Source organism: Xyrauchen texanus, chromosome 47 (genome assembly GCF_025860055.1).
Source record: "Xyrauchen texanus isolate HMW12.3.18 chromosome 47, RBS_HiC_50CHRs, whole genome shotgun sequence".
NCBI lineage: Eukaryota > Metazoa > Chordata > Actinopteri > Cypriniformes > Catostomidae > Xyrauchen > Xyrauchen texanus.
Window position 1 is genome coordinate 17,174,727 of NC_068322.1, and position 24,012 is coordinate 17,198,738.

At 40.1% G+C, this 24,012-nt stretch overlaps 1 protein-coding gene across 1 annotated transcript in view; it reads left to right on the forward strand.

Moving 5' to 3' along the window:
• The first annotated feature begins 1,270 nt into the window (after positions 1–1,270).
• The window catches only part of nav3 (neuron navigator 3), a 194,946-nt gene continuing 172,204 nt past the window's right edge, over positions 1,271–24,012 (forward strand). Inside the window, exon 1 of the mRNA XM_052120471.1 lies at positions 1,271–1,544. Within this exon, the coding sequence (XP_051976431.1) occupies positions 1,275–1,544 (270 nt within the window). The 5' untranslated portion in view covers positions 1,271–1,274. The remainder of the gene's footprint in view (positions 1,545–24,012) is intronic.

Genomic DNA, 24,012 nt, shown 5'->3' on the forward strand with positions numbered 1-24,012 from the left:
TCTCAGGGAGGACCATGAGAGAGGTGTAGATGTTATGTGTGTGATTATTATATTTTATTTATTTAATTATTTTATTTAATTTTTTTATGTTTGTTTTTGTGTGCCTATAATCATGTGGGATGACTGGGGTGTTTTTGTGGATGGGTTGTGTTGAGTTGGTGATTGGGAGGGGAATAGTAATAGAGGGGGTTAGGTTTTAATTCTGTTCGTAAATGTTCTTGCTTTTATTTGTTAATATATGAATCAATAAAAAAAAATTATCTGACAAATGAAACATTGGCAGAATTTGAATAATCTTGTTTTATTAGTATTTAAAAAAAGAAAAAAAAAAAAGAAGTGAAACAATTCATGGGTGAACAACTTTCCATCAAATCAAAGTCAGGTGGTATAACCAATATGCAGTTGGTCAAAACACACATTACAAAAATAAATAATTAAATATGTGTGTTGAATATCTATCTATCTATCTATCTATCTATCTATCTATCTATCTATCTATCTATCTATCTATCTATCTATCTATCTATCTATCTATCTATCTATCTATCTATCTGTCTGTCTGTCTGTCTGTCTGTCTGCAATATTTGCAATAACTGTCAACCTTATATTCTTTTTGGAAAATAATGGTTGTTTACACTTACAAGGTGCAAGGAAAGTATTTAAACACCTTTTACTTGATGGTTACACCTCTTGAGATTTTATAAGTAATTTTGTAATTTATATATATATACAAAAAACATGAACACAATGTTTTTAAACTAGATTCTTAAAAGATTTATAATTTGTATCATCTTGGACAAAATGTATTTGTTAAAACTCATCTAAACACACTCCACAGATCCCTGTAATCAGGCAGTGAGCATAGCAGAGAGTGGTGGTTACCTTCCAGTGAAGCTCACGCCCCGAGAGCTGTTTGGTTTTGTAGTGTCGCTCTGTCAGTGAGGCAAGAGGAGGAGTGGAAGTGAGAGAGGAGGAGGGGAGAACGTGTAGCGGTGGAGCATTCTCAGTTACAGATAGCAGCACATGCTGTCTGCAACAAAATGAGTGTGGCCGTGATCTATCCCGCTAGCAGCGGTCTCTGAGAGAGAGACGATTCACCCCCTCCCACTTCAGCCCCTGCCAGACAACAAGAGCAGACACAGGGCTCTAGTGTCTCTCTCTCTCTCTCTCTTTCTCTCTCTTGTGTGAGAGAGCCACGAGAGACAACTCCTCCACTTTTTTTTTCCATTTACTCCCCTCCTTATTCGTCTCTAAGTTTTGTACTCTGAGGGACTATGCCGGTGGTTGGAGTTGCGTCGAAACTCCGTCAGCCAGCAGTGGGGTCCAAACCCATCCATACTGCACTGCCCATTCCCAACCCAGGGAGGAGCAGCATGGCACATGGACTGGCACCTAGGAGCTCAGAGTTCAGGAGCTCGGAGTCTTCAATGCTCTCCTGTCAGCTGTCACTCAAGACACAGATCCAGGATAGGAGGACGATCCCAACTGCAACTCTGACTTTGGCACGCAGCAACAGAGATGTAGAAGAGAATAAGATCTGCAAGGTCAGTTTCATTGATGATGTGCTACCTGTAAAAGCTGTGTTCATCCACATGTGTGGTGTTTGGGTCAGTTTGTAGAGCACAGGTGGCTTTCACGCTGCTCTAAGAGGAAGTTGGATGCTTTTCTTGTTTGTTTGATATGAGATTACGATTCCTTGCATGTTTTGGATTAGGTCAGATAGATGCCTGGTGTAGGACTGCATAATTACAGCAGGTGCCTTAGTAGAGCTGTCATATTAACTGGGCATTTGTGGTAGTATCATTTAACTTACATGTAAAATTGTAATGCTTTATGCTGAAAAAAGGATCTGGAATTAATTGTTCGATAGTGTTATGCCAAGCATTTCGTAGTTAGCAAGAACTTCTTGGGATGGTTCACTCAAATTGGTCTCTCAATCTTATTTTTGCAACAAAAAAAAAAAAAAAGAAAAAGAGTAAAAAGAAAATACATCATCAATCTCTATGCTTGGGTCTCTGGAAAACTCACACTTTGCTAGATGTTGCATACTATGTGAGAATGACTTATTTTATCATCAAAATCCATGTCACTCATATAGCCAATTTTGCGAGAGGTTTGTTGTAGTAGTTTTGTAGAGGCTATTAAGATCTCTATCTGTGAACTGAATCATGTGGGCAGCCACCTGAGAAACCCTTGTGTTTAGTAGAGCAGGGTAGTGTACAAACTCCCTATCCCCCACATGTGGTGCTCTGTTACAGATAGATGTCTAGTGTTTTTCCGCTCTGACTGCTCTCCTTCTATTTTCTCAGGATTTCCTATATTATAAATGGACACTCCAAATAACTAGCGAATGACAGACATTTGCAAATCGCCCGTAAGCACTTTCCCATGCAAAACAAATCTGTGCCAAGGCTTCTGAAAGCAATTGTCAAAAACTTGGCTTGAAACCAGAGCACACACACACAAGTAGGGTGGGGGCGTGTACATGAATGAAGTTTGAATATTTCAAAAATCCCCGCCAAGCAGATTCATTTGAGGTTGCTCGTAAGTCCCGCCCGTCAAACTGTAAACTGAAGGGAAAAGAAAGACTTCTAGTTAGCTGTCTAGTTAGCTGTTCAAGGCCAATTTCTCATTTGCAGTTGGCCTCAGACAAAGTTTGTGACCTTCATTTTTAGTTTACCTCCTCCCAGATCCTAACAGGCTGGATTTTCTTGTAACCAGAAGGAAGTGCATGCTAACTTCAAAGCGGGGTCGTGGTTGACTGCGCGGGGATTCTGGAGCGACGGTCATGAGCATGTTCAGGGTGGCTGCAGCGGGGCCAAGAATGAGAGGAAGTGTGTTCTATCATTATCTCAGTGTTTTTTTATCTAAGACACTGTTCACTCAAGTGTCATGCCCTTTAGTGAGGAAAAAAGTAACCCAGTCTCACGAGAAGTCGCAATAATAGCACAAGATGGCAAAATAGTAAGAAATTGTATGAGTTGGCTTTTACAAAATCTTAGAACTTTTACTCCAATAGAGAAAAATAAACAAACCAACAAATTATGTTTTTTTTAAGTTTTTCCAAATCCAAACCTAAACCTAACCATAAAGTCTAACCCCTTACCCAATTCTTAACCTAATAATTATTTTAATGGAAGAAATCAAGTATACTTTGGGCTTAACCCCTAAACCCAAACCCCAAACCTAAATCTAACCAAGATTTGAATAGGAAAGTACATTTTGTGTGCCATGGAACAAAGTAAACATTGATTTTGGAACGAGATGATGAAAGAGTATTGCAAGTTTTTGACATAAATCAGTCATTTGTATAGCAAAAAATACAAATGGAATGAGTAAAATAAATAAAAACAAATCTTAAAATAAAGTGTTGATTTGGAGGATAGCTTGTAGCTCTGCGTACAAGCCATGTCGTACGATACCTTGCAATTTTGCCGTCTAGTACAAATGATACTACTTTGCCGAGCAATATATTAGAATAAAAATAAACAGTGCCATGTTACATAAAGTAACTGACATCTTAAACTGTTATTGTTTTCTTGCCCTATCATGTTGTTCCAAACCTGGATGACTTAATGTCTTCTGTGGAACACAAAGGCAATTTTGGTTAGAATGTTATGGACTGATAAAATTAGTCACCATTCACTTTCATTTAATCTCTTTTCCATTCAGTGAAAGTGACTGAAACTGAACATTTTGCCAAACACCTTCCTTTTGTGAATCACTTGAAGAAAGGAAGTCATACAGCATTGGAACAATGAAAACAGTTTTCATTTCTGAATCAACAATCCCTTAAATGTCTTTCTGTCAAGTCATCCCATCCCCAACTTAAGAAGCGTCCCACCTGATGTTGCCTGACTGGTCACCGTTGACCAGTTAGCCCTAATGTGGGCTTGCCCTCAGGTTTGTTAGTTCACTTTTAAAGGGTTGAAGTGCCTGTGGCAGGACTTACTTTCATTGACAGGCTAGTCAAATTGTCAAAGATCATAATGCACAGCCATGACGGGGTAAAATCTGCAGTGGTGGACAAGCTCCAACACAAGCCTGTTTGAACACGTTTGTAGTGGCTCCCACAGAGGGCAGCACATTCACCTTGTTTGGTGTTGATGTAAGTTCTCTGCGGCTACAGTTTAGTTTGAATCGTGCAAGCACATGACAAACTCTGCATCTGAGAACATCAGTCAGTTGCACAGCTTGCGGTGTTGTGATCTGCTGGTGCTATTTATCAAGTTTCCAAACAAACAAGAGCTCCACAGAGCAAGATTTAAAGTAAACCTGTGGAACAACTTAGCGGCTAATGTGAGGACAGGCAGCAAGTGTGCTGTAGATCTGTAGAAGTTTTTTTTGAATGCCTGTAAGAGCAGTCTTTCAAGGGTGCCTGGATAGTTTACAAAATACAAGGGCCGGTCGCATGACAGTGTTGAGACTGTAAAAATGGACATCTCTGCCAAGATCATTCCAACCACTTGTTTCAGCGCAGAGCTCTCTGGGCAGTTTCCCGTGATAAACAGAGGAAATATGTGGTTGGTCTAGTTGGTGAACTTCATTATGGCTTACGCTGTACACGTTATATACCTGAGAATAAGGGCACTGAGGGTGTGTGTGGGAGAAAGTGTGGCAGTGGAAGGTTTGGCAGGAGAATAAGTGAGAGAAAGGGAATAAAAGATCAAGTTGGGGTGTTATAGTGAACTTCCCCATGTCTCTTGATATTTTAAATGATTCCTAATTTGAACCTACTTTCACAAACTCTTGCACAACCCAAGTACAGTAGATGAAAAGTCCAATCAGTATTCTCTTTCGGCCTCTATCGCCCTGGTTTTGTGCACACTTAACTTAACAACTGATTTAAAATGGAATGACTCCACAGGGTGTTGTTCTATGTTATACAAGCCTAAAATGAGGACATAAAGACTTACAGTTTGAATAATGCTCTTGTTCTGAGAAACCCATTATAATGTGTTCAGGTCATGAAGTAAAAACAGTTTGTTACGAAAAAATTGTCCCAAAATGTCTTGTTGAGATAAATCTGTCTGTTATATTGCATTATTCACAATTATAGATTTATTTAATGTTCCGAACCGCCTCCTCTAACTTTTGGATTTTGAAAGCAGGTGGGGAGATGTCTTCTACACTGCATATGGAAACTCTGAGTTGTTTTTCTGGAATCCAGTTCAGAGATATGATAGCACTATTGGATTCTCATGTGGACACAGGTCTTCCGCCCTGTGCATATCTTTCGTCCACCTTACCATATTTCATATTTCTTAAATGTGATTACTCATTGTGCTCTATGAAGTGCCTTTGTGTTTAAAGTTATGTGAAATCCCCAAAATGCCCCAAACTGTCAAAACAGGATTGTGAACAGTGGGAATGTGGCTGCCAAATTTACACCTCTCATTTTTGTTGATAGTTTAAAGGTGCACTCAGTAATTTTATGAAGTATGTCGAAGTGGCTTAGATTGGCTTGCACTGACACAAGGGCATATCAGCCACGGGGATGGGGGGGACACGTCTCCTACACTCTTTAAAAAGATCATTTTTGTCCCCTGCACTTTTCCAAGCTAAACCCATACCGAGTCCAAATGGTACATTTGTATATAGTATTCTTCACGTTGTGTTTCTTTGGGCTGATTGAGCGACCATCCAGCCAATCACAGGTGAGTTTCATGAGCCGAAACAACCCTTACATAATACGCTATCAGTCAGACAGTCTAATCAACTCAATTAATTTCTATAAAGCTGCTTTCAACAATGCTCATTTATCAATTTTTTTATGATCAAATTTAATAATCTAGAGATGAGGAACACAAACTAATGTTATTTATCTACATATTGTTGTTTATTAGGAGCATTATGTGAAATGTACTGCAGAAAAAACAAAGGACAATCCTTTTTTTAAGCACATATTGTAAGTGGAGTTTCTATCAGTTCATGAGTCTTCATGTATTTATACTTTTTATATTATGTTTGTGAGGTAATAGTTTGATTGGTTCTTTTTTCAATTTAAGCAGATTACTAGATCAGTGTTAAATATTTAAAGCTATTTTAAATATCATCTCCCGTTTTTTTAGCTATATGTTGGTGCAGTCATCAATCTATAGGAAAAAAGATAGATCTGCTGTGTTATTAGAACACATGCACTTTACTGAAGTGAATAGATCTGTAGACACACTTTGTATACATAAAAAATACAGACGTTATTCAAACGCATTATAATTATTATTATAAGACTATCTTTGTTGTCTTTTGTAAATCATTTATTCAGGACCAGCTTGTGCACAGTCTTTTATTGTCAGGTGTGAAACAGAAGCAAGTGCTCCACAAGATGCCCTTTATTTTTGCAGCTAATTTTGAAAAATTTAGCAATTATGTTTCAATATTTGAATCTTTCAAATATTACAAATATCATAAGCAAATATGTACAGTAGAATAAAAGAGTTATAAGATTACTGAAATGACTGAACTCTTAATCTTACATGAATGGTCTTGATTTTAAACATATGTATTATGTATTGCATATTCAAAATTACTATTCATTTCTTTAGAAAGCATAACTTTTTAAAAGAGGAAAACAAATAGTGAGTGAAACTTTTTACTGTCCAATGAAATGCCGTCTCCCTTAGACTCCCTTATCTTCACTCTCTTTGAGGTTTGCAGTGCAGTACAACAACAAGGTTCTCCTGGGCTCAGTCCTCGGCCCATTCAAGATTTGTCTGGGTGAGATTAAGATGTCAGGGTATGTAAACATGCTGCTGGTGGCTCACAGTGTGTTATAGGACGATGGCAGTGGAAAGTTGAAAGTGAAAATGGGGCAGTGCCAGCGTTTCCCAGCAGCAGATGTGCTGTTGGTGGTGAAACAGTGGACTTGAGATGGTGCTGGTGGTGTGTGGGGGGTTCTTGTGTCTGCACACGTCCCAGACATGGGTGGTCTGGCGAACTGCACTCCTTATCTGGAAGAATACAGGACACTAAAGACAAGTGATGACACTCCCTCCTAGACAAACAGAGGTATATGGCTTGAGCCTTAGGCATCAGACCTGCCAGCTTATCTCAAAAGGAAACAAACTATTGTACACATTTGTTGTACACTTTAATATAAGACTCCCATGTTAAAGCCAACAAGAAATCAAAGCTGACTTTCCTTACCCTCTTAATACACGTTCCTGGACTTATTGTGTACAATTTATCAGTTCTTGTCTTCATTATTTAGCATTTACAGTAATTGAAAAATTATCTCTGCCTCTGAAATTAGATAACTTATTGGCTGAAGTTACCAAATACCTCATATTTTTCAGCCCCTCTCATACAACCACATGAGATATAATGCTTACTTTTTTATAATTTAATCAGTTGATGAAAATAAATTCAATACAACATTTTTCATCATTGAATATCCTGTTTCACTCAGACGTTTGTCAGATTTATGAAGTAAATAGGGTTGCAAAAGTTTTGTTTTGAATTGTTTTGAGGTCATGCTATGGAGAAGAGCTTGTTTACCTAACACCCATTCAAATTTATATTTAACCTCCCTGAAATCAGTCTTGGTTAAAACAGGACGAAAAACATAGCGGTGAGAAAAACATCTTGCCAGGCATCAGTTTTTCTTTTTCTTTTCTTTTTTTTCTTTTACGCGTGTGAGCCATTCAGAGACCTGTAATACTCTGGGCACACTGCTCAATCTGAAAGTAAAGTCAAAGTAAAATGACATCTAACAACATTTAACAACCTGGCAGATGTCATTTTCTTTGCCTCAGTTCAGCTGAGGACTTTGTCACCATAATCATTATGTAAGCAAGCACTTCTGCCACATCTAAGCCTCTAGAGTGGCAAATGTAACATTGCAGAATTTCAAAAGTTCTCTCTGGTTTGCATGATGCACAAAGTATTACACAACTACCCGCACACACCAGATCTGTATCCACAAACGCAGACATCCAGACATTGTGCTAGTTCAAAGGCATGGCCATTAAATTATCAGAGAGAGAGACAGACATACTGTAGCAAACAGACACAGACACACACACACACACACACACACACACTCATGTTGTTTTTCCATGCCCCTAAACCTAACCCTCACAGAAAATGTTTTGCATTTTTACATTTTCAAAAATATAATTTAGTATGATTTATGAGCTGTTTTCCTCATGGGGACCGACTAAATGTCCCCACAAGGTCAAAAATGTCAGGTTTTACTATCCTTGGGGGGACATTTGGTCCCCACAAAGTGATAAATACATGCTCACACACATACACACACACACACACACACACACACACACAAACGTTGGCGCAGCTATCATTATGAGGACTCTCCATAGACATAATGATTTTTACACTGTATGAACTATTGATTATATCGCCGAACCCTAAACCTAACCCTCACAAAAAACGTTCTGCATTTTTACATTTTCAATAAAACATCGGTTAAGATGTTTTTTAATCAATTTGAATTATGGAGACACTAGACATGTCCCCAAAACCACATTTATAGCATACTACCCTTGTAATTACCAGTTTGTAACCTAAAAACATGTCCTCGTAAACCACTTAAACCTGTCCACACACACACACACACACACACACACACACACACACACACACGCAATGGTTCTTGCTTAATAAGAATCTATTTACTACCTTTCACCTCCTATTTTTAAAATGTTTGGTTTGACAGCTCTCTGTCACTCCCTTTTCTTCATTTACTCTCATCAGCTGCATTTGTCTGCAATTTGACAGTGCCCAGTTCTCTCTCACTTTCTTTCATATACTCACTCATTCTTTTACTTTTACTCTGCCTCTTCACCCTCTTGTTTACTAATTCTTAAGTTTGTTTCTATCCCTCTTTCTCCCTCTCACTGACGTCATGCTGGTGGAGGCATAGAAGCAGTTAACACACCTGGCACTGTCTGTATAACTGGCTCTGATTATGAGAGTTGCACACAGTGGCCACACACTTACACACACATATACATAATATATCTTGTCTTGACACAAAGGAGGATCATCTGTAAAACCAAAGCATGAGGCTCATTAGCAATCAGCAGGGACCAGGACAGAGCGGACATCCCACCACGTGGTTAGTACACACCAGGATAGAATAGAATAGAATAGAATAGAATAGAGGAAAGGACAGTAAAAAGTTAAAAGGAAAGAGATGAAAAGAAAAAGAAGTGAAATGTAAAAAGGAAAAATGACAATAAAGGAAATTTAAAAGGGGGAAGAAAAAGGAAAATGTAATGGAAGGAAAGAAAAAGAAAGGGGATATGGAAAGGAAAAGAAAGGAACAAGAAAGTGGACAGGAAATGAAAGGAAAATAAAGGGAAGAAGAAAAAGGAAAGGGACAATAAAAAAGGAGAGACGACATAAACAGAAAGGTTACAGGTCAAAATGAGATGTGCATTAGTCAGCTCTTTAGTGAGTAATACTACATAATTACATGATGACCAGCTACAGAATCACAAGATTTCCTGCCCTGTGGGTAAAGTCATGGGGTATTTCGGTAGACTGTTTGTGCATCAATGTGTGTGTATGTGGTCCTTCTGCCATGTGTGAATATTTAGAGGTTGTTGGAGCATCTTACGAAACTTTCCCTCGCTACTGTTTAACCCCTTTGTACATACATTCAAACCAGTGTGATCTGCATTCATGCCAGGAGAGAGGGACTGAAGCGGTTGTCATAATCAATCAGCTGCTCAAAAATGATTTTCAATAGTGTTGGGGGTAACTTGATTAAAGTAATGTGTGTTACGTAATCAGATTACTTTTTGAGTAACAAGTAAAGTAACAAAATTATTTTAAAATTTTAAAACATAATGTCGGGGTTACTTTTTAAATAAAGAAATGCATTGCTTTTGTATACCCCTACTGTCCCTGTATTGCGTGAAATCAGGAGTAAACGTGTGCAAACTTCGGGGTGGAGACATAGTGCATGATTGGCATTGTATTTTTATAGAGTGTGAGGCCAGAGATTATTTAGCAGATAGAGATGAGTCACTTCTATTTAAATGAATTGGAGAAATTGGAACTCCCAACCAAGAAGCTCTTGCAACCAACAGTCAATGAGTGTAGAGTCCCACCTTGCAGGTAATCACCTTCAGACATTGCCTGTCAATCAACTCGCTAACACACATGCACATTTTGTGTTTTAGCATAACATGAGATCAACAACATTCGGTTGAGTGAAACGTGATTGATTCATGTTTTATACTCACTGCGTTAAAAAAATCAGTAAATGCGTGTAACAGTATAAAGGATGGGCAAGGAGGAGGCGGGAACCGGAAGAAGCATCAAAGTAATATTTTAATGAAGACACAAAACACACATTTATCCCTCTCCTCGAATGATTAGCCCGATTGGGGGCTGGGTGTACGTACACAGGGTGAAATTCTTGCTCAATTCACACACTTATACAGCCAAACTGCTCCGTGTTACAGCTCCCTGTAACTAGAAGAATGGGATGAGAAAAGTCTCTGGATCAGTTTCTCGTCGCAGGCAACATTCTACATAGTTTGTGTACACAGAGAAAATGTATTAGTTTCTAAAAAGATTCTATATTGTTGTTTTATTGGCATTCCCTACTGAATTTAATCCTGACTTCTGAAAAATATCTCAAGTTGACATGATGAATGTGGCAGGGCGGAGGGCGGGGCCGGGTCGTGATCATACACACCCGGTCCCTTATCAGGCTAATCAAGCCTCCGAGAGGGATAAAGGCCAACTGCGGAGGATTTTTCAGGAGAGAGAGATAGTTTACGGACATGTCCGTCATGTGTGTGTTTGTCTGTTAAGTTTATCATTAAAACTATTATTTATATTGTCAAGCCGGTTCTCGCCTCCTATTTTCCATTGACTGCTTTACAATGACATATATGATACAGGTTCAACGGACTTTAGGTAAGACAGTGGTTATATTTCACTATTCATATTGACTACCATATTGATGGAAAAACAAATCATGTATATTCATGTTATTGATTATTTATTCTAAATATTACGTGAAGACCTACTTTCTAAATATCTGTTTGTTTACTATGTTGTTTTGACATGAGATTGCAGGAGCTAGCGTGACCAGTAATGTTTCTTGTATGCAATGCATGGCTTATTTGTATGGAATGCATCACAGAGCAGAAGAGAAAGTGGCTGTGAGAAAAAGTAATACAAAAGTAATGCAAAAGTAATGTATTACTTTACTTTCCATTAAAATAAATAAATAAATAAATAATAATAATAATAATAATTCCCTCATTAAGTTACTTTTTTAAGGTGTAACTTAATATTTTAACAAGTTACTTTTAAAAGCTGAGGGATCAGTCAGTACAGAAGAAAGTCATGTGCGAAGGGGTTAACATTTATTTTTATTTTTTTAGAGCTGCCACATGTAGAATCAATAATGATCCTTGAAACCACCTTGCAATATGTCTGAATCTTTAATGTGTCACATAAACTGATAAAAGCCAGTGGAAATTTCTTTTTGAGAGAAGTTCAACTAAGGAAGCAATGCCAATGAAGTAACAATTTTGAAAATACTTAGTGTAAAGGTTTTGAGCTGTTGGCACTGATGCTTTTAAGACAAACTAAGAGCAAATAAACAGTTGAATTGTGATCTCTGTATTTAAATTTGTAATCAGTTCAAGCCTTAATCTTTTCTAAAAAAACATTATCTTTGTATCCTGCATCACCAACTTCACCTTGGCTATCAAGTCTTACTCATCATTTAGAGGATGTTAATAATATTTTTTAAAAATGATTAACCTTCTCATTAATAGCTGTTTAAAACAGAATCGCTGCCTCCTGGACAACAAAACTGTTCAGGTCAAGACAAGGGTTACCAGCCACGACAGCATCTGGCTTTCAACACATACTTAAACTATCTCTCACACACACATACCAAACTAACTCCTCTCTGTGCCTCCTTGACAAAAAGCAGAGCCTCCTAATCTCATAATTATGGTGTAATCTCCTTAATAGCATAATGCACCTCAACTTTACTGGGGTAGTGACTATATTCAGAGAAAAGAACTGTTGTCCTACAAATGGTTCATGCATGGTTCAAGTCAGCCATTAACACAGTGGTTGATGTTTGATGGGGCTTGAAGCTCCAAAAAATGTGCAAACAAATGTTCTTTCATAATTAGCCAGTGAGAAGGGGAGGTTATTCTTGAGAGAACAGTCCATTAATGCGGTTTTGACAGAGGCAAAGGGACCCATTGTGTCCAGCACTGAGGGAATGTGATAGAAGACTCAGCGATGCAGACTGTAGGTCAAGTCTGTAGGTCACGGGCTTTATGGATATTAGTAGACTTTATTGTTTTGTTTTGGTTGTTTAATTTTCACTCTCTTGCTGTCATCCCTGTATCGATCAGTGTCTCTCTCAGAACACACATCAACATGTTTCCTTTTGTGTGTTCAAATCTTGTGGTTTTCATACAGACATCTCAGATCTCAGAAGGTACCCCTGCCTACAAAGGCTTGTTAATATGGTGTTGCAGAATTGCCCCTTGACAAGAAACAAACATTTTATCTTTGTAGTCTGCAAACTAGATTGGTAATATGAAAAGGTATTACTTGTACTTTCTATAATACACCAATGAAAAATGGACACAATTTTCCTTTGAAGTACAGGATGTGTACCCTCTTGACCCTTTATTTCAGATTTTTGTAAGATGCTCTCTACAGTTGTCTTTTGCAAAAGTGCATACAGATGTGTTTGCACACATTTTAGTGCAGTGGTGGTAGTTTTAAGTTGAATTGGCACTGGGCACTGAAGTGGGAACAGTGTTTGGCTCACACCTCTGCTTTGCATTTAAAGAAGATGTAAACGATAAAGGCTTACTCAATTGGAAGCAGATGCAAGCACCTACTACAGATTTGAAAGCTTTAATCTGCCAACATCTGCCTGCTTCCATTCTTTCTCACTCATTTTTTATTGAGACTTCATTAAGGAGGACCTGGGAGAGGAGGAGAAGGAGGGATGAAGCAGGGAAAGGGAGGAGAGGAAATGGGATGAGTATGTTGGCAGATGAAGAGGGATGGTTGGCTTTCATGAATCACAGATCCTCTAATTCTCTGTGCATCATAAGTGAATTAATATTGCTGTAATCTGGAGTTAAGATGGTTTAATCAAGATACAGATGTTTAAGGAGTGGCATCAAATCAGAAGCACATTGTATGGAGTTGGATTGTGCCATGCTTTCTCTCATTTGATCTGATTCACACACACATATGCCAGACAAATCACATATTACTGGTACAGGTTCCTGTAGTGGGCTGTTCCACTGGTGTGTATAGGGGCCAGGCGTGCTCTGATATTAATTTTCCCCAGGTTGACAGAAGTTATTAGTCATGCAAAGGATGGCTTAAGATCACTGCTTTTAGATCATCCAGCCCCTGCTGTGCTATCCAATGCAAAAAGAACTGTCTGTATGTGTTTGTGCTGATCAGCTTCGAAACCACAACAATCTTGGAACTACTTGCCAACAGTCTTTGCTTTCCTGTTAAATTGTTCATAGGTGTGGCAGCTTGAACCAACTTTTATATCCTGAGCAAAAGCAAGGAAGATCCTTGCACTGGGTTTCTGCCTCGGGGGCCAAAGCCTGTTTTGATGGGATTGTCACGGAAAGAGGGTGCTGTAGTGCTGTGCTACAGATGTGCAGAAAGATAGAGAGTGAGAAAGGGAGATGAAGGGAGATATTTTTGCCTCATCTTAGACAAAAATGTACAACCCCCCCATTACCTCCAGTGTTGATTACTATTGCTAAATCACAGGGAAGAATGTGACTGTGGCAGGGTGGAGGGCGGGGCCGGTTCGTGATCCTACGCACCCGGTCTCGTATTAGGCTAATTATGCCTCTGTGAGGTTTAAAGTCTGAATGCGGAGTGCCGTGCAGGAGAGAGAGATCGTTAGCGGACATGTCCGTCATGTGTGTGTTTATGTTGTCTTTTAAGTTTACCATTAAACTATGATTTATATCATCAAAGCCGGTTCTCGCCTCATCCTTTCCATTGAATAACTTTACAGTGACATCTCTTTATTCTGTTCAAGGTCAAGTCAAGTGGTTTTTATTGTCATTCAACCATATACAGTTAGTACAGTACACAGTGAAACGAGACAACGTTCCTCAAGGACCATGGTGCTACATAAAACAACTTAGGACAAACACAGAACCACATGAGACTACACAGACTAAATAACATACCTATATAAAATGCACGTGCAAACGTGCGTGCAAAAAGTACGGGACAGTACAATAAATTATTAAAAATTAACAGGACAATAGGCACAGTGAGAGACAGTGCAGCACCAACCAGTAAACAGTAGTGCAAAAATGATGACAAATGTAAACATAACATACTTTGAGATAGTGTTCTATGCACATAGCAGTTATTGAGGTAGCAGCCAGTTATAAAGTGATAGTAATTAAAGTGCAACTCAGGACACGTGTGTGTGTGTGTGTCAGTCCAGTCTCTGAGTATTGAGGAGTCTGATGGCTTGGGGGAAGAAGCTGTTACACAGTCTGGCTGTGAGGGCCCGAATGCTTCAGTACCTCTTGCCAGACGGCAGGAGGGTGAAGAGTTTTTGTGAGGGTTGTGTGGGGTTGTCCACAATGCTGGTTGATTTGCCGAAGCAGTGTTTTTTCTAAATGTCTTTGATGGAGCGAAGAGAGACCCCGATGAGCTTCTCAGCTGTCCTCACTATCCTCTGCAGAGCTTTGTGGTCCGAAACGGTGCAAGTCCCAAACCAGGCAGTTATGCAGCTGCTCAGGATGCTCTCAATAGTCCCTCTATAGAATGTAGTGAGGATGGGGGGTGGGAGATGTGCTTTCCTCAGCCTTCGAAGAAAGTAGAGATGCTGCTGGGCTTTCTTGGTAATAGAGCTGGTGTTGAGGGACCAGGTGAGGTTCTCCACTAGGTGAACACCAAGGAATTTGGTGCGCTTGACGATCTCCACAGAGGAGCCGTCGATGTTCAGTGGAGAGTGGTCACCTAAAGTCAACATCCATCTCTTTTGTTTTCTACACATTCAGAGACAGGTTGTTGGCTCTACACGAGTCTGTTAGCCGCTGCACCTCCTCTTTGTATGCTGACTCGTCGTTCTTGCTGATGAGACCCACGGTCATGTCATCTGCGAACTTAATGATGTAAATTTTACATTGCTGCATAGTCGCGAGTCAGTAGAGTGAACAGCAGTGGACTGAGCACACAGCCCTGAGGGGTCCCCTGTGCTCAGTGTGGTGGTGGTGGTGTTCTTGGTCTTCTTCTTTCCCTCTATATTACATTTTTGTTGCATTCATTTTATACAATGTTAAAAGCCACATAGTAAACAAGGGTAAGGGTAAGTAAATGTGGACAAAATTGACATTTTTGTGTTAACTAGCCTTTTACAAAATTAACTTGTAAAGGGCCAAGGATATGCAAAATATGGTTCAAATTCGTTGAAAATCTGCGAGCACAGATTCCATGCAGGCCTAGTGACTAGTCAACAAGCTGCTTGTGTATCCAGGTGGTCCAATCAAATTGCTACCATGTTTTCACACAACATTTTACTATGGGCACTCATTGTTTTTTACATTTTGCCTGACAGATAGAGGAACAAAAAGCATGCCAACTGAATATGATTTGCCCTCATTGTTTATGTGCTCTATGCTTTGCAAGTGTGTTTGTGGGTCGAAGTTTGTTTTTTTCAGGTTTATACTCTGAAGTAGCACTTAGCTGCAGGCTGGAAGCAGTTACATTTTAATAGGCCAGTTGTTTACTCTTTTCTGCAAACCCACTCTGGATGCTCTCTAAGTTGGATCCCACCTCTTTGCTGGCAGGTATGCTTTGAGCTGTAAATTTTACGTTGTACCGTGCCCACAGTAGACTTTCTAACTGATTTTACAATACATACAGAATCTGACTCTCTTTTATGATAGCTGTAGGTAATGCAAGCAAGCTTGGGAAATAGACACTCTTTAGATCTAAGCTTGCTCTGGTGGGAAAAAGTCAACACCACGGACTCTGAAATCACTGACTCAAAGAGAAGACATTGCATTCAGCTGTCTTGCATGAATAGATCTGGGTTCTTAAGCTTTCTGTTGCTCCCTGAAAGGAAAGGATTAAAAAGGGACGGGGGTCCGGTAGTAGAATTGGGGTTGGTGCGTAGGAGGCGGGAGAAGGGATGAAAGAAAAGGTGTGCTTGCCAAAAGCTGGACTTTTTTTTACATCTGGCCAAGAGGCAGCAGGAATGCCACATGCACCTGATCTTTCATCTCCTCTTGCTTGTAGGAAATGGAGAGCAGATTGGGATATGATTTGCGTCACTTTCTTAATTGAGGACAAAAAGTACAGAATGTTACTGTGGTTAGCCATTGCATGATCTACAATAAAGGGATCAGGCTTTGAGTGGGTCTTACTGGTACCCTGTAACAGAGAGCTACAGTTGGGTTCTGGAAGTAAAAATCTCATTCATTTTCTCCATAGGTTAACATATTTAAAAAAGTAACTTATTAACTTTGAGAGAAAAACCTCCCACAATGTGAGAGGTTGCTAATCGAAGGTTTATACTTTTATTGAAGTTGCATTATTTAAACGTAATTTTTTTGATAGTGGAATTCCTGGTAAAGAATTAAACTACCCATGATCCCCAAGAGAACATATCCATCAATCAGAGAACTGCATCAAACGATCTCTGCAACGACCGCCATCTTTCATGATGCACTTTGAATGACGTATATGTTGAACTACTTATATGTTTGCAAGTATCTAATTATTTAGCTGTAAAACTATATATTGTTTCTATACTTATAAACAACACATTTTTAATCAGTAGTTTTGTAATTTTTTGTTCATAGTTGTTCATTTGATTACATCATTTGCACTGCTTCATGATATTGTAGTTCATGCAAAATAATTTTCATAGTTTTTAATTTGATAATACGGTAAGTACACAGTCTTGAGCCTTTGTCTTTTTTGTCAAATTTTAAAAAACTTTTTGCAATGTTGGGATTCACATCAGAGCTGGTTGCTTTGGTTCACAGCTTCAAACTATTTCATGGAAGATTTTAAGAAGCCTGTATGTAAAAAATGTATGGGAAATTTACTTCCAGAATCAAGATGCCTGACAAAGTGGGTGGGCACTGATGCAGTCTATAGTGTTTTGATCTGAGAACCCATTGAACCCCAGATGGAGTTAACCCTCCAGCAATAAATAAGCCTCTCATGCCATCTCCAAACTTGCAAGAAAACCAAACATCTTCTTAACACGAGCTTCTGCCAGACAGCTCCCTAAGGAATGTTTGCATTGGAACACATTTGCACCAAGGGGTACACCGCTTACACTATGTTTTACGGAGACTTGCACATGCTGGTGAAGTTATCTGGGTTTTTTAGACCAGGATTACAGTTGTGGTCTCTCCAACACGATCCCCTACTGATAGCTCCAACAGGACTTCCATACCCACTACTGCAAAGACTGTTATTAAGGAAATTTGTTCAACTATTCAAGTGCAGATTTGTTGACGTTCAGTGACATGAAGAATTAGGACTCGCTCTGACACACAGCTGGCATATGTTTCATAAGGTTCTTTCTCTCTGAAGGAAGAGTTTGGCTACGACTCTTATTTGTCATTACTGAAAGTGGCATAAGTACTCTCAAAGAGGTGGCTAGTAATTGATAAGTACATATGTTTCTTGGTTTTGCTCTTTAGACTCATTGTCTCTCTCTCTCTCTCTCTCTCTCTCTCTCTCTGCACTGCCATCTCACTTACTGAAGAGATGGGCTGTGGAGACTTTTTTCACAGCTTTTTAGCTTGAAATGTAAACCACTTCCTCAGACTTTGAACATATAGATTATATGGCATGACAATTTAAGATCCATTTCAAAACTGTCCAGTTAAGCCCCTACTTTTTAAAAGTCACCTGCTGATTGACTTTAGTTTATTTATGACTCAAAGCGGGTCTCTGAAGTCTGTTGCTGCACAATGGTCCAAAATAAATAATTAAAAAGCAGTGTTGGTTTTCCACAGAAAAAATTACAAAATTTTTGTCTGATGTTTTCGATTTGATCTCTCACACAGTCTAGCCCAGCCTTAATGTGTGGATTTTCTAAGTGCTTGGCATAGTAAAACTCAGGGGTGGTCTGCTTCCCTCAGAAAGGGCTTTAAAGTTTAAAATCTAGCCAAGCCTGATTGTACACAAAATGTTAAATGCTGGAGGAAGCCCTGCATATGTCCTACATTTGATAACCTCAAAATATAGATGTCTAACCGGGTTCACACATCCTCCGTGAGCATGACGTGAGCGAGGCACGAGTAGAGCATGAGTGGGGCGGTCACGTTGAAACAGCAGCACCTCTGCACAGAAAATAAAGTTATCTATGGGGTCCTACAGAAATTTTTTTCTTCATCTTTATCAGCACACTTGGTTGTGATTTGTTAATATTTTGTCTATATGGTACAACTATATACACATAATGGCAAAAAAGTCTGTCAGTTTATTAATTCTTTCCTTTAAGTTATTTTAATGAGTTTACTTGTATGTAGACATATAAATTGTAGTGTACACTTAAGTTCGGTTTCAATAATTTTGATTTGCTTTTGTTACTTTTCTATAATCTCCTGATAATATCAGTGATGTACTGCACCCAGAACCGCGAGAGCTCAGCATGAGCCGCATGGCAAAAATTGTCTCAATGCTGAAATTATCCGCTCACTGCTGCATCTGGGACGCGTCACCTCGCGACTCATGCTTGCAGTGGGAATGTTGCTTCTGTCTGTCTGTCTATCTGTCTGTCTTTCTATATCCATCCGTGCATCCATCCATCTATCCAACCATCCATATGTAGTTTTATTACCAAAGTTCGGGAGCAGCAAGTTGAATTAATCTGACCAATCACACAGCTAGAGTAAGAGTATTTAAACAGCTGCTTACCTCTATGTAGCATTGAGAGTTTCTGGCATATGGCCCCACCCATTATCCATAAACAGACCCATGCAAGTGACTCGGATCATCTCACTACTGCAAATAGAAAGGAGTTTGAATGGCTGGCTGTCTGGTGCAGTCAAAACAACCTGGAGCTGAACACGCTCAAAACGGTGGAGATGATTGTGGACTTTAGGAGGAACACCCCAACACTGACCCCCCTCACCATTCTTAACATCACTGTAGCAGCAGTGGAGTCATTCAGGTTCCTGGGCACTACCATCTCACAGGACCTGAAGTGGGAGACACACATTGACTCCATTGTGAAAAAGGTCCAGCAGAGGTTGTACTTCCTTCACCAGCTGAGGAACTTAAACCTGCCACAGCCACTGTTGATACAGTACTACACAGCAGTCATTGAGTCTGTCCTCTGCACTTCAATAACTGTCTGGTTTGGTACAGCTACGAAATCAGACATCAGAAGAATACAGAGGACAGTTCGGACTGCTGAGAGGATTATTGGTTGCCCCCTTCCCACCCTTCAAGATTTATACACTTCCAGAGTGAGGAAAAAGGCTGGTAAAATCACTCTGGACACCACTCACCCTGCCCACTACGTTTTTGAACTGTTGCCTTCTGGCCGACATTTCAGAGCTTTGAGCACCAGAACCGTCAGACACAGGAACAGTTTTTTCCCTCAGGCTATCCATCTAATGAACAGTTAAATTGCCCCATTGAGCAATAATTATGTGTAATACACAGTTAAGTCTATTTATATTATCCAACATATCCACTTCTGCCATTACATACATTGCACTGTACATAATATTTTTGTTCTTTATATAACGGATTTGTAATAGATTTGCACTACGTGTGTGTATGTGGGTATGTATGAAGGTATGTACGTATATGTATAATGATTTATTTTTATTATTCTTTTTTTTTTATTATCTATGTCTTGCTACTGTTTTTGTATTGTTTTTGTATTGTTGTACACTGGAAGCTCCTGTCACCAAGACAAATTCCTTTGTGTAAGCATACTTGGCAATAAAGCTATTTCTGATTCTGATTCTGAAATGGCACCCATATAGTATTTTTTAAATCCAACTCCCAGGCACAAACTCCAAATGATTTCATATGTCCTTGTCAAATGAGACATGTCACCCCGTGTCAATAATACAGTTATGAAATTACTCACCTCACATTGGAAAACAATATACAAAGCACCAAACTATATGCTTAAGTTAAATAAACATTAGACTAAGGTATCTATCTGGATACGTTGTTTCAGGGGCCTTGCAATTTAACAATAAACCAACCTTAAATGACGTTGTACTGTATGTACGCACACGCAAGCATGTTTCCTGACATTGCTTCACATATGTTCCCAACATTTAAACAGTTATGTTCAGGCATTCACAGACACTATGTATACCATGTTTACCATTGGCTCAATTCATCCCTACACACAAACGTGCTGTATGGGTGCCGCAACTGCGGCGTCTTACAGGCCATGGGACTAAACATCCCACTACATTTCAAACAGCACAAACATGCCATCCAAGTGCCACAACTGTGGCATCTTTTGGGCCATGAGACAAACTTCCACTACACTGCAGCAATATGCCATTCACGGGCCCCAACCTCGGCAACGCATCCATGGCCACTCTGCCTCCTTCTTTTCCTCTCCAAGCTACCACAACAAATTTCCACTCATAACAGATCTCTCAACAATCCCATCTCCCTACATGCAGCAAGACCACCATCCATCCTCTGAAATTTCCACTGTTCACACGGGCCGTTTCCCTCATTCTCCATTGACAACCATTCCAAATGCCTCTGTTTCTCCAACACAATCCATTCCTCATGCTAACATCCTTCCCTTAACTTCTTCCTATCCATGGGCCACTGGAGTGGATTACCGCGTGAGGCTGCCTCCGGCAGCAAACTCTGCCCCAGATTCATTCCCCTGCTCACATTACCCCCGTCCTTCCTACCATCCTATTTTCCCCTACTCTGGAACTGTTCCTTGCGTGAGGCTGCCTCACAATCCTTTTCGGCCAGCCCAGAAATTCCATCAAACCTATAACCTGTCATTTCCCAATTTTTCTCTCCTCTCCATATCCTCCTTCACCTCACATCTCAAACAATCCAAAAACCTCCATCAAAGAACCATCAAGTGGCATCAATTTCTTCTATAAATGAACTTTCTGCAAAAAACTCCTCCTCAAAAAACCATCCCCAGATCTCACTTCTCATCAAGGGTATACATAAATCACAACCCACCAGAACTAACACGGGGAAGACCCCCGTTATAGGGCATTGCAGACCCCTCCAACACAATCTATTCTAGAGCTCTTCTGTTCTATCAGCAGTGGGATCACCCGCCCGAACGCAGTGTGAGCTATTCACGTTTATTTGAATCGTGGGCTCTCCCGTTCATGGCCAGGTTGACTCCCCCATCAAATGCTGTGAGCGGACTTCCTGTTAGAATGCTGGTTGTGCTTGCTTGCTCAACCGGCCGCCGAGTCTCCCACGGGGCTCGCACCATTCGCCGCACAAGCCCATCCGTTGAACCAAGCCAGGAAGGAGACTTAAGGTTGGCCTGTGCAGTCAGGATTCATGCCTCCATCTAGGGCAGCCCTGCCCTTTCATGGTGCTTCCGTCCGCATTAGGACATAAGGATCAGTCCTGTGCACAACAGCTCTCTGCAAGCTCATTTCTCTGCAGCCGATACCTCCACTGTCCCTTAAGTGTTTCAACTTGCATTCCTTCTCCAATCTCTCCCTATCTGCTGTGAGTGCCCTTTCCATTAGAACACTTGTTCGGCTTGCTTGCTCAGCAGCCACCAAGTCTCCCACAGGGCTCACACCATTCACTACAGGGCTCACACCATTCACTACACAAGCTCATCCGTCGAACCAAGCCAGGAGAGAGACTTAAGGTTGGCCTGGGCGGTCAGGATTTACACCTCCGTCCAGGGTGACCCTGCCATTTCACGGGGTGCCCCCTGCGTTAGGGAATATTGATCCCTTCTGCACACAACAGCTCTCTGCAAGCTCATTTCTCTGCAGCTGATGGTGCCATTGTCCCTTCAGTGTTTTAACTTGCATGCCCTTCCAATCTCTCCCTATCCTACACCTCCCAGATTCCTATCCCCCAACATGGACACAGCACATCTCAGTACTGACAATATTGACAAATCGTGATGATTTTTGCCAAAATCAAGCATCCCTATCAGCCATCCACCCATCCAAACTGTGCATACATACCCAATACAGTATATAAAGCCTAGCCCGCCAACATTAGCTAAACCCTTTACATTCAGCCAATCTTATAAATTCCACCTGCCTTTTTTTTATGTGGGCTTGCAGCCGAGTAGTGCTCAGTACCATGTGCTTTTGAGCAAGTGTGTCATGCTCTGTATTTACACAGCTGCAAAAGGACAGGAGCACATTAGGTGAATGACTTGGCCCAATGCTGGCCCAGAGGGATTCTTTGTTAGTGAATGTTAAAGACTCAGGACATGATTCAGAGGCACTGTCTGCATCTGCGATCACTGCTTTCACTCAAAACATCATCCTTTGTGTCTGTAGAAGAGCCACAGACACAGGCTTACAAACAATGTACACACACATCCATTCCCATTACTTCTTTAATACATCCAGAGACACAATCATACACTCTTCTTCAGGGAGGGAACATAATTAAAGTGATCTAATGAGAGGTGTTGGTTTAACGGTAAAGGATTTGCTGCCTGTTGTGGTTCGAGACTTTGGGCAAGGCTTATCAGAGTTGACTTCAGAAACATTATACTGTTGTGGTTGGCTGATGTTCCTTGCATTCACTGATACATGTCTTTCCTATTTGGACAGTCCAGTCAAGCTGCGGGATCACTCAGGTTGGAACTCTGTAAAACGAGAGAAAGACAGACAAATAAGAAGCTCAAAGTAAGAGCGCAAAATTCTGACTCTGTTTCCTATTCTCTAGAGGGGAAAAATATAATTCCAAAGATCCACAAATTAATTTTGTCCCCAAGAGCTCTCCAGGAGTTTGGGTGTGGGTCAGTACAATGTCATGACCTAAGCCTAGTTATTCACTTTCTCAGTGTGATAACAGACCAGGCACAGTCTCTACTCCCTCCTCTTCTTCTTTCTCAGAGAGCTATTTTTTTGCCCCTTGAATATGTAATTAAATCTCTAGAAATGGTACAGCGAATAACACTGCATGGGTGTATGGAGGTCTGGCCAAGACCATGATTGATGAAGTTTTTACCTGCAATTTCAGCCATCAGCTCCTGTTGAACTTATCCTGAACTTAAAAGTGTCTGTCCTTACACTGAAAACCACTCTGCTGGTTCAAAGTTGTAATAGGGTTTTGTGCAAGCAACAGCATTCTGGTTTTCCACTGGATTCTTGGAGTTTGAGTATAGTTTCCTACAGGAATTCTCCACAAAATACTGACACTTTGGCCTGAGTGGATATTTGCTAAGTTAAATTTGTGTTAATTACTAGGGTAATCAAGTACCAGGGCTGTGTTCACCAGCCATCTTATTCCCTGATTGGCCTAAACTACAAAAAGGCATTAAGCTTCACATGTGAGCATTTTAATTAGGGAGGTGAGAGAGGGAGAGTACGATAATGATGTTCAATCTACCTGTTCCCCCTCCAAGGTCAAGATGCAAATGCCAGATCCACTTGTTTAACACCAGTACCCCCGCCCTACTGTCTGTAGAATATTTTTTTTTCCTCCTTGTGTTAGAATATGCAAAAGCACAATGTAATCCGTTGTCAAGAAACAACTCGCTCTGCGTGTGTGCATGTTTTTGTGAGCTTGTTTCTAAGCATGGTACAGCTTATTAGAGCTACTGAAATGAATGATTTTGTATTTATTATTAGTTGTTGGTATTGTTCTTACTCTACCTAGCTTTTTCTGCCTCAATGATTTATTTTCTAACATAACTTTTAAAATCCAGATGTTGGCCTCTTGGCAGGTATGGAATATTTGAAACAAATGGGCTGAATTGTAAAAGTTAATCTGCCATTTAGACAATATTTTGAAAGTAACTAAGGAGCCTTTCAGGCAGAATGTATTTTTGCACTAAATAAACTA